This window comes from Mauremys reevesii, linkage group 3 (genome assembly GCF_016161935.1).
Source record: "Mauremys reevesii isolate NIE-2019 linkage group 3, ASM1616193v1, whole genome shotgun sequence".
Taxonomy (NCBI): Eukaryota; Metazoa; Chordata; order Testudines; family Geoemydidae; genus Mauremys; species Mauremys reevesii.
Window position 1 is genome coordinate 178,071,750 of NC_052625.1, and position 19,356 is coordinate 178,091,105.

The window sequence follows — 19,356 nt, forward strand, 5'->3', positions numbered from 1 at the left end:
GCCCAATATCAACCCTATGTGGGAGAATGCTTTTTGGGATCCTTGTGATCTCATGACCAGCTATATTTTCTAAGGATTTTTTTGAGGGGGAGGGGGTGGTGCAAGGAGCAGATAAACAAATTTGCTTACTAAGTATTCAATTAATTATTTAGATTCCAGGATAATAGGAACTTTAGTTTAGACTGGGGGTTCCTAAACTTGGTTTCTGGCTTGTTCAGGGTAAGCCCGTGGCAGGCCATGAGACGCTTTGTTTACCTGAGGGTCTGCAGGTACAGCCGCTTGCAGCTCCCAGTGGCCACAATTCACCGTTCCTGGCCAATGGAAGCTGCGGGAAGTGGTGGCCCGGCCCGCGTCGCTTCCCACGGCTCCCATTGGCCGGGAACAGTGCACTGCGGCCACTGGGAGCTGCGAGTGGCCGTACCTGCGGATGCTCAGGTAGACAAAGTTTCTTGTGGCCCGCCAGGGGCTTACCCTGAACAAGCTGCGAACCAAGTTTAGGAACCCCTGGTTTAAACCAAAGGGTGTCCCTCCAAAGCTCTGTTTGTCTTTGACATATCTTTGAAAACATAAATAACAGGAGTTACAAAACAAATTTTCCAGAACAGCCCTTGCTACCCTGCATGATGTAGTCACCATTAATGTGACCAGTAGAACTTTTAAACCCTAACCACACTTTTCTGCCAGATAGACCGGGGCCACAAAAATAGATAGCCTTTGCATTTTGCCCACAAGGTGAACGAACACAGACAATTTTATACCTTTGGGAGAGAGAATTCGTGTGGAAAGGGCCCTTGCAGAGAGAGCTCTGCCATCAGCTCCATCCCTTTTTATTATGAACAGGATGAAGCTTCACGGTCTCTCTCTACTGACTGCAACTGAGGCAGTAGAGAGAGAGAGAGAGAGAGAGAGTCTCAAACATGCAGATCTGAGGCTTAAACCTTGCTTCCACAGGGAAATTGACCATCATACCTATTCAAGAATAGCTCTCTGGGTGACGTTCTGGTCTGGAATAAGTCATTTTTATTTCAGAATAATTTATCCTAATGAAGTACGTTTAATAGCTTATTATATAATATTCTGCAATAGCTATGCCAGTGAATTTCACCATGTAAACAAGACTTTATTTGAATGAGTGAGTAAGGGCTGCAGAACATTGTCCTTGGTGCTGATTCCTGTTTGTACATAGCAATTGGTCAGTGGTCAAGTGCTGGGGGAGATTTTGGGAGTAGAAGGGGGAGCCTGTACCTAAGAGGAAGACGAGAACACAGTATAGGGGGGAAAAAAGTCAGGAGAGAGAAAAGGGGATGCTGGAATCAGACAGGGGAGGTAACTCAGATAAATATACCCCATGCTCTTTGATGGATAAGAGAGTGTAGTAAAAGTGTAGGAAGGGAAAGAAAATGTAGTACATGGGGCTTTGATCAAATAATTCACCCAACAATTTTCAAAATCTGAACATTTGAAGACTGATTTGATAAATACATTGTAATAATGGACCAGCCCTGTAGCTTGTCAAATACAAGTCAGCAACTGTTACTAAAAGAACAATTAAAAATTGTTGAATATATCATAGAATCATAGAATTCAAGATCAGAAGGGACCATTATGATCATCTAGTCTGACCTCTTGCAAGATGCAGGCCACATAAGCCGATCCACCCACTCCTTAGCAAGCGACCCCTGCCCCATGCTTCGGAGGAAGGCGAAAAACCTCCAGGGCCATTGCCAATCTTCCCTGGAGGAAAATTCCTTCCCGACCCCAAATATGGCGGTCAGCTGAACCCCGAGCATGCGGGCAAGACTCTCCAGCCAAACCCTCTGGAAAAGGTTATATCATACCATTGACCCATTGTACTATTTACCAGTGTGGCACTTAATTGACCTATTGACTAAGCCCGTTATCCTATCATACCATCTCCTCCATAAACTTATCTAGCTTAATCTTAAAGTCATGGAGGTCCTTCGCCCCCACTGTTTCCCTCGGTAGGCTGTTCCAGAATTGCACTCCCTGATGGTTAGAAACCGTCTAATTTCAAGCCTGAATTTCCTGACTGACAATTTATATCCGTTTGTCCTCGTGTCCACATTAGCACTGAGCTGAAATAATTCCTCTCCTTCCTGGTATTTATCCTCTGATATATTTAAAGAGTGTAATCATATCTCCTCTTATCCTTCTTTTGGTTAAGGAAAACAAACTGAGCTCCTCAAGTCTCCTTTCATACGAAAGGCCTTCCATTCCTCGGATCATTCTAGTGGCCCTTCTTTGTACCTGTTCTAGTTTGAATTCATCCTTCTTAAACATGGGAGACCAAAACTGCACACAATACTCCAAATGAGGTCTCAATATAACGGGACTAGCACCTCCTTATCCCTACTAGAAATACCTCGCCTAATGCAACCCAAGACCGCATTAGCTTTTTTAACGGCCACATCACATTGCCTACTCATAGTCATCCTACGATCAACCAGGACTCCTAGGTCCTTCTCCTCCTCCGTTACTTCCAACTGGTGCGTCCCCAGCTTATAACTAAAGTTCTTGTTAGTCATCCCTAAATGCATAACCTTACACTTCTCACTATTGAATTTCATCCTGTTACTAATACTCCAGTTTACAAGGTCATCTAAATCTCCCTGGAGAATATCCCGATCCTCTTCCGAATTGGCAATACCCCCCAACTTGGTGCTGTATTTTTGACTATTCAAAGTAATCAGTTTCATTTTTAATGAATTTTAATACAGAATTGATTGACAAAATACTTCAACTAAATGAAGTCCACAACTGTTTTAAAGGGATGTGACTTTGTGGAGCGTGGTCTTGAGGTGTGTGTGGGGATGGGAGAGGGGGCAGGCAAGGGAGATAATCATAGATATTTTTTACCTTGGCTTGTAGGCCGCCTTGCTCTAGTGGGTGTTGGTTATGTGTTGTAAACCCTGATCTATTGTTGATGGGGAATATTCAGTTTTAGGCTTGAAGGAGGGTTGCCAACTTTTCTAGTTGCACAAAACCGAACACCCTTGCCCTGCCTAGTCCCGTCTCTTGAGCCCCCACCCCAGTCACTCGCTCTCCCCTCCCTCCCTTTCACTGGGCTGGGGCAGGGTGTTGGAGTGTGGGAGGGAGATTGGGGCCAGAATGAGGGGATCAGGGTGCAGGAGGGGGTCTGGACTGGGGCAGGGTTTGGGGTGCGAAAGGGGGTGAGGGCTCTGGCTGCAGGCTCTGGGCTGGAGCTGGGGATGAGGGGTTTGGAGTGCAGGAGGTGCTCTGGGCTGGAGCCAAGGTGTTTGGAGTCTGAGAATGGGCTCAGGGCTGAGGCAGGGGGTTAGGGTGTGGGGTGCAGGCTCCGGGAGGGGGCTCAGGGCTGGGGTAGGGGTTTGGAGTGCAGGAGGGGGTTTGGGGTGTGGGATCCGGGAGGGAGTTTGGGTGCAGAAGGGGGCTCAGGGCTGGGGCAGGGAGTTCGGGTGTGGGTGGGGGTGCAGGGTCTGGGAAGGAGTTAGGGTGCAGGAGTGGGTTCTGACCTGGGGTAGGGGGTTGGGGTGCAGGCTCTGGCTGGGCAGTGCTTACCTCAGAAGGAGGCGCGGCCAAACAGCTCTGCGTGGTGCACGCTGCCTGTGCCCGGAGGCGCTGCCCCGCAGCTCCCATTGGCTGCGGTTCCCAGCCAATGGGAGCTGCGGAGATGGCACTGCGGGCAGCGGGGGCAGCGCACACCAGAAATTGCTGATTGCCTCTTTTACCAAGTAGATTTCCTGTTATCCCGGTACTAAAAAAGTACATTCCTCCTTGGACAAATAGTAATTGCCAAATCTTTCACTCTGGGGTTTTCTATGTTCCATTATCATGTGTTCTTTGGAAATTATAGTAGTTGCAACATTGCTACATTGCGAAGAATTTGGGTTGTCTGTGTTTTGACTATATAGTTGGCAAAATTCCTTTCCCTAACAGCTGCTTCTGTTGCCTGGTTTACTTGTACTCCCCCATCTGGCTGTATCCATCTGTTGTGCCTTGTCTTATACTTAGATTTTAAGCCATTAGGGGAAAGGGACAGCTTTGTTCTGTGTTTGTACAGTGCCTAGCACAATAGGGTCCTGGTTTATGATTAGGGCCCCTACATGCTACGATAATACAGATAATAAATAGTAGTAATGGTAGACAAAAGTATACAGATTTTCTATTCAGCAGTGAGTTCACATTATCTCATAGAGGTATTCATCAAGAGGGCAAGAAGATTTTGTTTTCCTGGAAGGAGTATTGAAGAATATTCAATACTTAGTCTCTCTTATTATTGAGTAGTATTTATTTTATTGAGTGACCTTTTTATAAACAAGACCAGCCCTAATTATAGAGATTTAATTCTGCTCATTCTTCCCAGTGATCACCTAATACCTTGCCAGTGTCCATTTGCCTTCTGGAAGTTTGCCCCTTTCTTGCTCAGCCATATGCAGCAGACAGTGTGTTCCTTACTTACCCAAATGTCTTGGAACCCGTCAAGTACGTAAAGGATCTACAGTTGCCAAAATGGTCAGATTTTTCTGGCAATTATTAAAATTCAGAATCAGAGTAGTATTTGTTTTAAGATGTAACTGTTTGGATCTGTGTCTGTATTAGTCCTAGAGTAGATATACGTTTTATTTATGGATATTTTAAAAAATATGGTAGGAAGAAAAGTCATGATCATGTTATTGGTCCATTGCTAGATGGAAATGGTAAAATCATCAATAACTGGGCAGTCGTGTTTAATAAATGTTTCTATTCTGTATTTGAGGAAAAAACAGATGATATAATCTCATCATTTGGTGGTGATAACTCTTTACATTCCACTAGTCCCTCTATGGGATGTTAAACAGAAGCTACTAAAGTTAGATGTCTTTAAATCAGAGGGTCCAGATAACTTGCCTCCAAGAGTTTTAAAAGAGCTGGTTGAGAGGCTTGCTTGATAGGTAATATTGATTTTTTTCAATAAGTCTTGGAGCACTGGGAAGTTCCAGAAGACTGGAAGAAAGCTAATGTTGTGCCAGTTTTAAAAACGGGTAAATGGGCTGACCTGGGTAAATATAGGCCTGTCAGCCTGACACTGATCCCAGGCAAGATAATGGAGCAGCTGATATGGGACTTAATTAATGAAGAGTTAGAGGAGGGTAATGTAATGGAAATCGGCATGGGTTTATGGAAAACAGATCCTGTCAAGCTACCTTGATACTTTTTAATAAGATTACAAGATTGGTAAAATACTTAGATAAAATACTTAGTCTTCTGTAGGACATTTGACTTGGTACTGCACTATATTTTATTTTAAAAAACTAGAACAATATAAAAGTAACATGACACATTAAATGGATTAAAAACTGGCTAGGTCTCAAAATGTAATTGTAAACAGGGAATCATAGAGCAGGTGTGTTTCAAGTGGGGCCCCACGGTTCTTGGCTCTATGCTATTTAACATCTTTATGAATGACCTGGAAGGAAACGTGAAATCATCACTGATCAACTTTGTAGATAATACAAACTGGGGGAATGGTAAACAATGAAGAAGACAGGTGATTGATTCAGAGCGATCTTGAATGCTTGGTAAGATGGATGCACGCTAACAATATGTGTTTTTAATACAGCTAAATGCAAACGTATAGGAACAAAAAAATGTTGGCCACACTTAAGGATAGGGGATGCTGTCCTGGAAAGCAGAGACTTTGAAAAAGTTTTGGAGGTCGTGGCGGATAATCAGCTGAACATGAGCTCCTAGTGTGACGCTGTGGGCCAAAAGAGCTAATGTGACCTGGAATGTATAAATAGGGGAATCCTTGAGTGGAGTAGAGAGGTTATTTTACCTCTATATTTGACACTGGTGCGAGTGCTGCTGCAATATTGTGTCCAGTTCTGGTGTCCACAATTCAAGAAGGATGTTGATAAATTGGAGAGGGTTCAGAGAAGAACATGGGAGTGATTAAAGGTTTAAAAAGCATGCCTTATAGCAATGGTTCCCAAACTTCAACAACCTGTGAACCCCTTTCACCAAAATGTCAAGTCTTGCGAAGCCCCCCCTTTTCTCTTTTACCTGCGTATAAATTATAAAAGCAGTGATCTTGGAAATATTAAATTTATTTTTATGACATGCAGATTATACACTATTATTATTTATCATTACACTATTTTTATTATTGTGAAAACGGCAACACTGTTCCAAGATCTCACTTTCATAGCTTGTATCACTTTGAATAAGCTTGTTATAATACAAGGCTCCTATGTTTCATCAAGAAGTATCAGATGTGAAACAGCATGAAGGTATCTAAGAAGCCAACTCAAAGAGTTCCTCTTACACAAGCATTCAGGTCTTGAGCAGTTCAGGCAAACACACGTTACAACAAAGCTTAAACTTGTTCTTCATAATAATTTAAACAATACTAGCTGCCTATTTAATTTTAAAAACAGCAAAAAATATCCACCTCGCTTTCCATTTCTTATAAGGAATCTTGACGTTTAAATCTTCTTAGTGTGATAGACATGCTTTCTTTGATCTGCTTAGTTCTTGGAAGTCCAGGGGCTCCGGGAGGCTGCTGGTCCTGTGCTGCCCAGGATTCCTAGGGACAGCTCTGTCCGCCATTAGGGAATTTTTTCCCGTGAACCCCCAGGGGTTCACAAACCCCAGTTTGGGAACCACTGCCTTATAGTGGTAGACTCATGGAACTCAATCTATTTAGTTTAACAAAGAGAAGGTTAGGGGATGACTGGATTAGTCTAAAGTATCTACATGGGGAAACAAATATTTAATAATGGGGCCTTCAATCTTGCAGAGAAAGATATAACATAACCCAGTGACTGGAAATTGAAGCTAAACAAATTTGGACTGGAAATAAGGGACAAATCCCTAACGATGAGAGTAATTAACAACTGGAATAATTAACCTAGAGTCACGGCGAATTCTCCATCCATGACATTTATTAAATCAAGATTTGATGCTTTCTAAAAAAAAAATATTTTATAGGAATTATTTTTGGGGCCTGTGTTATTCAGGAGGTCAAACTAGATGATCACAGTGGCCCCCTGTGGCTTTTTGAATCTGTGAATCTATTAATATATTTGAAATAGATACTTTCTTATATACTGCACAAGTGGGATCCCAGCTTGAGGATTCCAGTTCAAGTGACTTAGACTTGAATTGCTAAATTGCCATTGCTTCCTTAGGATCGCTAGAAATATAGATTGTTGGTAGTTTCAAGATTCTTTAGTTGTGATGCATCAATTGATTTGTGAGTGTTGTGTTTCCCAACAGCTCTGAATCCTTCTACACAATAGGAAATAGACCCATACAGGCTTTTTTATGAGTAAATGCCCTAATAGACCATGATCTATAAAACAGATGTGGAGCAACATTGCAGCCAGCATCAGTAAAACCAGGACTGATTTCTCTGTGGGAAGATAAACAGTATGGTGCATCTTATTGTTCAGCGTTGGAAAGCATTGCAGTGGTTAACCGTGGAAATTGGCTTATGGAACCATGTCCATTTAGTTTGCCAATGTGAAGATAAAAGGACTGCCCACTAATCAATGGTCTTAGTGACTCCAAATATTTTTACAGGGCTGTCCATTTTGAAATAAGTTAGGTTAACAAAAAGAAAATCCTCTTTCTCTCCAATATACTCATTGGTGAAATTCCTTTTGTTAAATCATATTCAGTAAAGCTGAACTTGTTAAAGCTGGTGATAGTACTCTGAATCGATTGTGTTTTATATTCAAAGCACATAAACTACATCAGTGAAATGTTACAGTTTTGAGTTTCGTAAGTTGTCAGTTTAAAATTCTCAATGTATTGTTCCTATGGAACCCCTTGCACATATGTAACACCGTAATTTCTCAATACCCTGTTAAATTCATGTCCTAAAATATATTTGCATTGTGTCTGATCTATAGTTGCTCTTGGAACTACACCTCTACCCCGATATAACGCTGTCCTCGGGAGCCAAAAAAATCTTACTGTGTTATAGGTGAAACCGCGTTATATCGAACTTGATTTGATCTGCCGTAGCGTGCAGCCCCTCCCCCCACAGAGCGCTGCTTTACCGCGTTATATCCGAATTCATGTTATATCGTGGGTGGGGGCTTTATATCGGGGTAGAGATGTATTGCTTTTAGGTGTGGCTAATTAACAATAACCAACTTGAATTCTAGTCAGTTTAAAAAAGAGTAAAAATAGTTTCACATACTAAACCTTCCTCTTACCAGTTGTGCGTGGCTTTACAATCATATTTTCTTTTTTTAAATGGCTTTTGTCTCCTGTTGCTGTGTGAAGGACCCACACAAACAAAGGGGGAAACTGACCAATTGAACATGCAGTAAGAAATATTGAAGCTTCAGTAGACAGAGAACTGTCAAATGCACAAAGTAAACAAACTGGAAAAAATTTCCAATCTCCTTCAGCTACAGGAACTTGAATCTTAGCCCTGGTCTACACTGGGTGTGCATGTGTGGGGGAGGGAATCGATCTAAGTTACGCAACTTCAGCTACGTGAATAACGTAGCTGAAGTTGACGTACTTAGAACTATTTACCACGATGTCTTCACTGAGGTGAGTCGACTGCTGCTGCTCCCCCGTTGACTCCGCCTGTGCCTCTCGTGGCGGTGGAGTACAGGAGTAGACGGGAGAGCGCTCGGGGATTGATTTATCGTGTCTAGACTAGATGCAATAAATCGATCCCCGCTGGATTGATTACCCACCAGATCAGTAGGCAGCAGTGTAGACATACCCTCAGATGTTTCTTATACCACTAGTAAATAAAACAATTTTCACATAGAAGTGTTTTTTTTTTTTAAAAGATTGATGTCCCCTTAACTGAAATTAGTAAAGTACCTTGATCAGGTGAAATGATATGTGTGAACATAATTAATTCCCTGGTTTATTTTTTGTACACTGTTGCTCCAATACAGTATTTAAGTATGGAAAAAGTTGAATTTCAAAAGAACAGAAATAAAACCAGAATGACCATGTGCTGAAATACATATGCTGATAGACAGCAAGTTTCTCAAAACACTGATCTCTAGATGTACTAAAGAAGCATTAAATAGGTTCAGAAATAAAAATAAATTAGTTTGGGAAGTAGCCTCACATTATTAGTAGTTTGAACTCCATTCTTTGTCATATAAAACTAGATTGAGCTCAAGACTTTATTTCTTAAGTATACGGAAATCTTCTGCATTGGCAGGAGGATGGACAAGAAGGTCTCTTTTTAACCTGGAATTTCTGTGATTAGTGCAGCAATTGTATTGCTGTAGAACTAGCAATATTTGTTGTAAATTAATATGCGGTATATTTACTGATTTTTTTTTTTTAATAGAAAATCAGAGTTCTATTTAGTGCAGTTATTTCTAGCAAGAGGCAAGTAGAAGTGCTCATTTACAGAAGCTGGCTGGGAGCAAGAAAATAATTTATTTGACCAGCTTAGAAGATTTGTGCTAAAATAAATAAATTGTAAAATAAACAACCTTGCAATAGTGAAATTTTAATACACGATTCAAAACAAGACACATCAGTTATGAGAATAAAAGGACCCTGTCATAAAAACTATATAGCTACCTTTCTTCCTGTTCAAATAATTGATTTAGCATTTTAAATTAGTGAACATGAATGCCAGAGGATGTAACATCAGAAGCCATTTTAAGTTTCATTGTTTCTGACAGTGTTGGAGGAGTCCAAAGAGAAATTGAATGAAAGGAAAATTGAGAGCATGTTGGTGCATGTATGTATGTGTGTAGATGTAGCCTGTGCATATTTTAAAAAATAGAAATACAGAATTGAAGTTGAAATGTACAAAAAAGCTGGAGCTTTCTATAAAATGATTAGCATGTGCTGAAAACTGTGCAGCTAGGAGGAAGAGAGTATAGGAAGAACCATACTAAATAAAGAAAGAGAGCTAATATTCTTAACATAAGAAAAGATAAACAAATACAAGCTCCCATTTAAAATGATAAAGGGCCTGATTCATCAACATGTTGTTTGTTTTACATTAGAATAATTCCTCTGAAATCACTGGAGTAAAGTAGTGGTGAATCAGGCCTAGGGGCAGTAGTTAAACAAACAAACAAACAAAAAGACCAAAAATAGTAAGGAAAGTATTGTAAAGGTGACTGAATTGCTGTGTTTGATGTGCATAGTGTTTGGTTTTTGTTTTTGTTTTTTTGCAGTCACTGTTAATCAGTCTGGCATACATAACCAGCAGGGTTTCAGCATAATCTAAACATTATACATATTCCTCAAAGGACAAAACATGACACATATATGTTATCATGACAGTTTGGCATGCATCTTGTTAAAAACAGTATTTTTATTTCAAGTGTATATGATAAACACAAACATAAAGCACCACTGATGTGCTGTATATGTTATGCCAGGGGTAGGCAACCTATGGCACGTGTGCCGAAGGCGGCACGCGAGCTGATTTTTCAGTGGCACTCACACTGCCCAGGTCCTGGCCACTGGTCCGGGGGGCTCTGCATTTTAATTTAATTTTAAATGAAGCTTCTTAAACATTTTGAAACCTTATTTACTTTACATACAACAATAGTTTAGTTATATATTATAGACTTATAGAAAGAGACCTTCTAAAAAGGTTAAAATATATTACTGGCACGCGAAACCATAAATTAGATTGAATAAATGAAGACTCGGCACACCACTTCTGAAAGGTTGCCGACCCCTGTGTTACGCCATAAATCCTTTCAATTCCATACTCCAACTTTTTATTTTTTGATGGTGAGGAATGAAAATGGGATACTGAATCCAGGCTGCATTCATATTTTTCATTCTGCTGTGTAGATTTGGACTGGATTATCCAAGAGAGTGGTAGCAGAGCCACATCAACAAATACAGTGTCTTCTCAGAATGATTTTAATTTGTTTCACTCACTGAAGTTCTCTAGGCATGTGGAGATAGGCAGTCCGTAACCTCAGTGTTTACCTACTACTGTAAGGAGAATGATACAAATACCTAGATGTATAGAACCTGTAAAATGGGCATATACTCATTATGACTGCTGAGTGTGCACTAAGCAAGCAGTGTGGTGTTAAGATTTCACTTAGATTTTGACCAAACACTAGTCAAAGTTTGTTGACCTTCAAAGACTTTTCCTGACTTCATGAGCTGAATGAGTCCCACATGTGGTGACCAGACAGCAAGTGTGAAAAATTGGGATGGGGTTAGGAGTAATAGGCACCTATATAAGACAAAGCCCCAAATATCGGGACTGTTCCTATAAAATCGGGACATCTGGTCATCCTAGTCCCACATAATAGTTCCCTTTTGAACATCACTGTTAATTTTCATTCCTATACTCAGTATTTATAAATAATTAGAAATGACCTCAGAGACTGGCTGATATGTGGTGTTTGATTTTTAAATTAAATAAAAACGATTCACATTCATTGGTGCAGTTTCATTAGTCAATTGACTTAAGCCAGGATGAATTTGGCACAATATTTTTGTGGAAAATCTCATGGTATCCTGATCTTGGTTTAAGAGTGTATATATAATAAAACAGGTGGTTTGTAATACTATTCTTCAGTGATATCTGTGAGTACTTAATCACTTCTGAAAACCAGACCCCAAGTCTCTGCACTTTCAACATGTTTTGCTTCATTTTCATGAACACAAGTTCTGCTTCTGTATCCCAGAAAAACTGCAGGCTTTACTTTTTCACTATATTTCACCTTCAGTTTTGCAGGCAGGAGGTTTGCTGCCTTCGTTTCTTCCTTTGAAAGACATTTATTATAGGTATTGGAGAATCGTGAATATGATTTTAATGTGAATTTTATGTTGTCATGGTGAAAGCCTTGTATAGTAATAAACAGTGAAAGACCAAGTTATTGTATTGTTGAAATATTTGCTCTCTTTTGTTCAGCTCAGCAGTCAGAAAGTTCCTGTGGTCAGAAGTGCAATTAATAAACTAAGTTATCTTGGAAAACCAAAATTAATTGTCATTTTAAATCTTATTGCTAGAGAAATGACGTTGTTTGGTTCTTCATCAGCATCAAAGTATAGGGTATATTGAAAATGTTTCCATCATCTTTAATAATGATTTAACATAGGAAGAATAGCTTTACGATGTAAACATTTTCAGTTCTTTTGGAATATTAAACTTATAGTAACACTAGATGAAACTGGCTTAACTGTGGTGTTGGTCACCAACGGAAAAGGGAAGGAAGGAAAAGTCTCTGTGGCAAGGAGCAGCAAAACAGAGGGTGCTGATGGATTTTTAAAAAGTTTTCATTTAATCATTACAAATTATAGTTGGCCAAGATGGTAATGAGTAGGACATTAACATTTTCCCCAATATATAACTCAGCCAAGAGTTGTTTTGTAACTTGCATTTAATATTTATTCATATTTTTCATTTTTAGGCTCTCGATGTTGACCGAACAGTTCTTTATAAAATGAAGAAATCAGTGAAAGCTATAAATGTATCTGGGCTGGGTAAGTACATTATAATTCTGTATGGTCAGTTTCTCTGAAAACTGCTTTGCATTTGAAGCAAGAAGGCTTAAACACTGATGATCTGTTTACTGAATTGGGAACTTCTAATACAAGCAGTATTCTAGACAGTGATCCTGCCCTGGCAGTGAGAGAACTAGATTATTTAATGTTTTGGATTTTTTTTCCTCTTAGCTCTAATTGATGTGAACTGCAGAATGAGAACAAAGCCAATGAACTTTTGCACTATTGCTGGTGACCTATGAAACAAAAATCTTTTCACCTGTCAAGGAAGATAAAAATACAAAGAAATATTTGTGTGTGCATTGTATATACATATTTATAAAAATAATTTGATATATGAATATATTTATTTAAAAAATGCACACACAAATATTTACTTGTATTTTTATCTTCCTTGACAGATGATGAGAATTTTCTATTTTTTGGTGGGTGGCCAGCCATAACAAAATGAATTAATAAGCTTTATAATATAAACATAGGGCTGGAAGGGACCTCAAGTCCAGACCTCATGCTGAGGCAGTATCAAGTCTACCCCTAGACCATCCCTCACAAGTGTTAGTCTGACCTGTTACCCATCCCCTCAGTCTTCATTTCTCATGACTAAACATGCGCAGTTTTTCTTAACCTTCCTTAAAGGTCAGGTTTTCCAAGTCTTTTATCCTTTTTATTGCTCCTCTCTGGACTCCCTCCAATTTTTCCACATCTTTCCTAAAATGTGATGCCCAGAACTGGACACAGTACTCCTGCTCAGGCCTCAGCAGTGCTGAGTAGAGCGGGACAGTACTTGATGTCTCTGTCTTACACTTTTGTTAATACGCTGCAGAATATTAGACTTTTTTGCAACTGCATCCCACTGTTGCCTCCTATTCAATTTGTGCTCCACTATAACCCCCAGTTCCTTTCCTGCAGTATTACTGCCTAGCCAGTTAGTCCCCATTTTATAATTGTGCATTTGTTTTTCTTCTTCCTAAGGGTAGTAATTTGCACTTGTCTTTATTGAATTTTTTAGTCTTGTTGATTTCAAACCAATTCTCCAGTGTGTCAAGGTCCTTTTGAATTCTAGTTCATCCTCCAAAGTGCTTGTGACCCTTGCCAGCTTAATGTCATCCTATAAGCATACTCTCCACTGTGTTATCCAAGTCATTAATGAAAATGTTGAATAGTACCAGTCCAGGACAGACCCCTTTGTGACCCCACTAGATATGTCCTCCCCGTTTGACAGCGAACTGTTGATAACTACTCTTCGAAAGAAAGTGAACAATGCACCCCCACCCTCAGCATCTTCGGTGACACTCAGCCAGCGTTATAAAAGCAGTAGTGTTTATGACAGGGTGGATTTGATTCAAATCAAATTGATTTAAGCCATGATTTAAACCACATTGATTTAAGTCACTAGTCAGGAAGACTTGATTTAATCATGGATTTCAACATAAAAGTGCATTTTTGTTGGTTGTTAAAACCTTAATACATATTCTTCACAACTCAGAGATAGATGTAGGTTTCATTTTTTAGCAGGTACACACTATACATTTTTAAAGGGATTTATTTTGAAAACTTTTCAGATTAGTTTTACAGCTATATCAGGAAATGAATGATTAGTTATTTCATTTACCAAAGGTAATTGAAACAGATATTTATGAAGTCATTGGGAGGTGAACTATCTCCAATTCAACAGCGTTAATCATTAATATTTGAAGGATTTTCTTGCCATGCTGTAATAGGAGGAGAACATCACCAGAAAGACATTTAAATTGTTTTATTTAACTAAAACAACAACGTTATGTATTCTGGATTTTTTTCTTCAATAGCAAACATAATATTTTAACAGAACAAGCATATGAATTTTTGAATTTAGTTAAACATCCACATTTTTTAAAATCAGGTTTGTTTTTGTTAAAATTGTTTTTAACTAAAATAGTTAAATGAATTATTATTTTTTTTTTTTTAAAGAAACCAAAAATTAAATTGACTGTGTCAGCCAGGTCATTATCAGAAACTTAAAATATTGGCTTCTGCAGCTAACTGAGTCATCTTCACCTTTGTTTTCCTGTTTGTTCATAATCTGGAAAAGAAAAACAAGCTTTCCTGCTCTTTCAGGTTCCAAATGATTTCTCAATTTGGAATGAATTACTCCAAAGGAAGAAAATATTCTTTCTATGCTGGCAAAAGAAGCTACTGCTGTTAAAAGTGAGATTATCACTTCAACAGTCTCTGAATCCAAGTGCTTAAGTGACTTCTACCAGTTCACTTGTGTGACTTTCTTTAAAACATCATCAGCAAACATATATTTCTTGAATGGTTCATCCTTAGCTCTGAAGTTTATTATAGTTAGCATTATGGAGGGATGCTTGCTGGATGTCCATGTCATAGCCATCTCTTCTTCTTCAGCAGTTAAGGTTTGACCCTGGTACCGAGTATTGAGAATATTTGCAAGAAAATGACCTGGAGATAGTGCTTGTCCCGTTTGGTTTTTTTAAATGCTTGTAATTTAACTCTGTCATTGCATGTTTCTCTTTTTAAGATCTCACTCAGTTCCTTCCAAATTTCAACAGTGTCAGCAATAAAACAGCAATTTCCCTGCATTTTGTTCAAGGCTACAGAAATAGGCTTCAGGGCACTCAGCATGTGTTCAACATTTCTCTTAAGCCCAATGTTGAGAACTTTGGCTGTGACGGTGCCATCTATTTTTTTCTTGATTTTGTTCACAAACTGTCATCAGATTAGGCCAGTTCTAGATACAGTGCTCCGAACAGTCCACTACTGAGTTCCATCACACGTCTTGTGGGAGAGTTAGCTTGGTTCCTCCCTCTTTTTTTCAGAGCAGCTGCTGCGAAGTAGTTGTTATGGAACTATTTTGCAATTTCAACAACATTAGCCTTTATTTCTGGACCACTGAAGTCTTTGGCTAGGAGGTGCATCAAATGAGCACTGCAACCGTGTGCTATTAGCTTGGGACTCTCTTCAAAATAATTTCTTCTCATCTTGGATACATTTGCAGTATTGTCTGTGACCATGCTGCATACTAGACATTTGAATTTTTTTTTTCACAGTTTGTTATAGCTTTTACTGCTACTCCTTGTAAGTATTCTGCTGTGTGTGCATTTCCTGACGTATCAATTGTTTTTGTAAGGAAGACATTCCCTTTTTCTGTTGTCACACAAGCACATACAACAGGATCATTGTGGACATTGCTCCACCCATCAAGACTCAAGTTAACAATTTTACCTTCTAGATCTTTTGCACATTGCTCAATTTCTTTTTCATACACGTTATCCAGCAATTTGCCTGCAACATCTGCTCTGTTGGGTGGAATGTATCCTGTCTTAATGACTGCAGCACGTTAATGAAGTGTGGGTTCTCAATCATACGGAAAGGAGAGTTTGTTGCATAAACAAACCAGGCAATTTTTTCATCAATTACCTCTTTTTTTGTAATCTGCTGGTTCTTGTCACAAACTTATCTATGGTTGTTTCTGGATGATGGAGATTTTTTTTTCTTTTTGCTACAGGTAATATACTGTGGCTATGTGACATACATGATGTGACTGAAACACTTATCATTGGCAGATTACTTTGAAACTATAGAAAATGATGGTGATCTTGAAGGTGGATAGTCTTCAGAATCCTGGATGTTGAGGATGGATTCTCCTGAACAAAATAAGTCAATGCAGTTATTTCATTATTATTACCCCACTGCTCATTTAGTATTACTCATTGCAATACCCACTTCTTGCATCCGAAGAAGTGGGTATTCACCCACGAAAGCTCATGCTGCAAAACGTCTGTTAGTCTATAAGGTGCCACAGGATTCTTCGCTGCTTCATTGCATTCACTGACACTCTGTACAACTTCAAAAGGTAAAATTGTAAAAGGAAGATCTGCCTATTTCAGCTATTTATATTTTATCACAACTGCATCTAAAATGATAGATACTATCTAGGTACTATCTAAAACGATAGAGTAACAACTATTTTTTTGCTCAAACATGAGAATTCAAGAATAGTCCAGAAGGAAGACAGTCCTTGCAAAAGTAGTATGAAATAAAAAAAAGTTTGCCATCCTGAGGATCCTGCATGTTCAGAAATGTTCCTTTCATCATCTTCAACACAGCTTCCTCCTGAGAAGGAACATGTCTCAGTTGTTTCATTTGGGCAACCAGGCCTTGCATTTCTTTGTTGCACTGTTTGCATTTTGCACATATGCCTGTCTTACCAACAGGTAAAGGTACTTCATTAAAATATTCCCAAACAGGGTCTCTTTTATGGCCTGCTGCCATTATAGGTTTTCCCTTCTAGCGATAGAATAGTATGGTAAATCTGAAATCAGTGAAGGCTACACTCAGAAAGACCTCAAGACTTCTGGAATATGCTGCTCAAACAGTTTCACTTTTGTTTCTACTGCCTGTCCCTCCCTTCTTGCATTTATTCTTCTCCTTGTCCAGATCTATTCTGCCCCCAACAATCTTCTATTCATTGTACTTTTTGAAACTTTGCACTTTTAGATAGGTACACAAATTTGCAGAGGGACAGTAGGGTTGAGGTCTCTTATTTCTCACCTCTCTATATTATTTATTTATTTAAAAACATTTTTGCTGTTAACAAGCATGTTCTCTCTGGAGACACAAATCCACAGTTTGAGAACTGCAAAATTAAACATCTCTGATGGGATCTTCTAGAGCAGGGGTAGGCAACCTATGGCACGCGTGCCGAAGGCGGCACACGAGCTGATTTTCAGTGGCACTCATACTGCCTGATCCTGGCCACCGGTTCGGGGGGCTCTGCATTTTAATTAAATTTTAAATGAAGCTTCTTAAACATTTTAAAAACCTTATTTACTTTACATACAACAATAGTTTAATTATATATTATAGACTTATAGAAAGAGATCTTCTAAACACGTTAAAATGCATTACTGGCACGCGAAACCTTAAATCAGAGTGAATAAATGAAGACTCTCACACCACACTTCTGAAGGTTGCCCCCCCTGTTGTGTTACAATAAATTTCTTTCAATCCCTCCACTTTTTTTTTTTTTTTTTTTGAGGAATGGAAAAAAAATCTTAAATCTTAAATCTTAACCTTAAATCAGAGTGAATAAATGAAGACACACCACTTCTGAAAGGTTGCCGACCCCTGTTCTAGAGTAAGCACCGAGTCCCATTAGGTAGACAGAAAGATTATTTAGTTTAATCTATATAGAAGCCCCTGGAACCTCATAAAATTGGGTCCCTAATCCATGAACTATTGGAAATCATTTACACAACTTTTCTTAAACATTACATGAATATATTGCCTCATACTATAGAATTAGAATTTATAATCCCTATTCCATGATGAGATATCTTTGAGCTATAATGTATCTTAATTAAAACTATCTTTAAGTAGGTTTTTTCCTCAAAAAGCATTTTATCAAAAAAATCTGATTTAAATAAAAAAAAAATCTGATTTTTTTTTTTAAATCAATAATTTTTATCCACCCTGGTTTGAGATGTCTGGTACACAGCATAAAAAGTCCTTGATTAGTAGAGAGAAAAGAAAGTGACAGCATGATCCATTTTGGCTACCCAGAGTCCCAGCCAAGTACTTAAATTACCATAGCCTCTTATCATTATCAGGGCTCTGTTGTGCTAGGCAATGTACAGACACCTATAAAGAAACAGCTCTGATGTGAAGAGCTCCTTGTTCATGAAGAATGACTTATGAACGGTGATGGGAGAGGAATATAGTCTAATGAATATAATATTTATTATAAGCGGGGCTGGTAGCACCATCTGTTATTAAGGTTGCCCAACACTTCCCATTATTAGACCTCATTTTCAATTACTTGTAATGGCCAAATTTGAACAGTTTGGGGTGAAATTTTCTATGCTGGTATCTGCTTCAAGATGAATGTTTTGGGGGGGGTGGGATTTTTTTAAATTGTTGAACACTTTCCATTATAAGATTCTTTTGCATTTTTTTGAGAAGTAAGCCCTCGGCTAGAGATGTGTCTCTTCTTTGTCCCATGAAATTCTGCTTGGGTTTGGCTACAAGATAAACTACTAAAATTGCTGTTTTCCTAATGTGGCTTGTGTTCCTTAGGGAAATTTTGGGAATATGCCCAAATAATAACTGAACATGAACCTTCTTTTCTATGGCCAGGCTCATGCTGCTGTTACACTACCCCTCCTCCCCCCCCTCCCCCCCCACATTCTGCACTTGGAACACATGGGAGCATCTATAGTGGGGAGAGAGGAGGGAAGCCTCTCCTCCAAAGCACACTGCTCTTGGGACCTGGCATCCCTAATTCTGGGGCACTACATGGGGCAGAAGCCCCTCACTTTCCAGGGGAATGGGGAAGGAGAAGAAAGAGAACCAGCCATACATCTGGAGCCATCCATAGTGCCAGCGCCTTGTTTTCCTCCCTCCCTTGGATAGTGACCTTCTCTTGCTGACAGCTAATGTACTTTGCTTAAGTGTTAGAAGTCTGAACCTTCAGCACTGCAGCACAAGATTCAAACCTTGCTGATGTTGCATGTTGGGTGGATATGTACAGTTACACTTAATAGAATTTATTTTTATCTCTTTTTAAAAAAACAAGGCAATTGCATACAAAATAACGTAGTTTTGTTAATAAGGTTGCAAATTCAAGCACTGGAAAGTTAGGAAATGCCTGAATTAATGTTGTCTGTGCGACCTTAATCCAGCCCTCTTGTATGTATGCATTATGCTGCACACTTTAATTACATGACTGCTTATTGTTTTTCCCACAGGACTTGTTCCTCATTCAGTATACTGGATAGATGCACAAGAGGGCAAAATTAAGGCTGCAGTGGCAACTGTAATCAGGCGCTTCCTAATTTTAGAGTGCTTGACTTTGCAACCTAAATAATGTTCTTTAACATACTTTAT

At 39.0% G+C, this 19,356-nt stretch overlaps 1 protein-coding gene across 9 annotated transcripts in view; it reads left to right on the plus strand.

Moving 5' to 3' along the window:
- ASAP2 (ArfGAP with SH3 domain, ankyrin repeat and PH domain 2) overlaps nucleotides 1–19,356 on the plus strand; it is a 175,336-nt gene that overhangs the window by 18,535 nt on the left and 137,445 nt on the right. For 8 of the 9 annotated variants that reach the window (XM_039532006.1, XM_039531998.1, XM_039532005.1 and 5 more), the window contains exon 2: nucleotides 12,375–12,447. In XM_039532006.1, the coding sequence (XP_039387940.1) occupies nucleotides 12,375–12,447 (73 nt within the window). Of the gene's footprint in view, nucleotides 1–7,740; nucleotides 7,765–12,374; nucleotides 12,448–19,356 lie in introns of those variants that run through there. The other variant, XM_039532003.1, reaches the window with a different exon arrangement.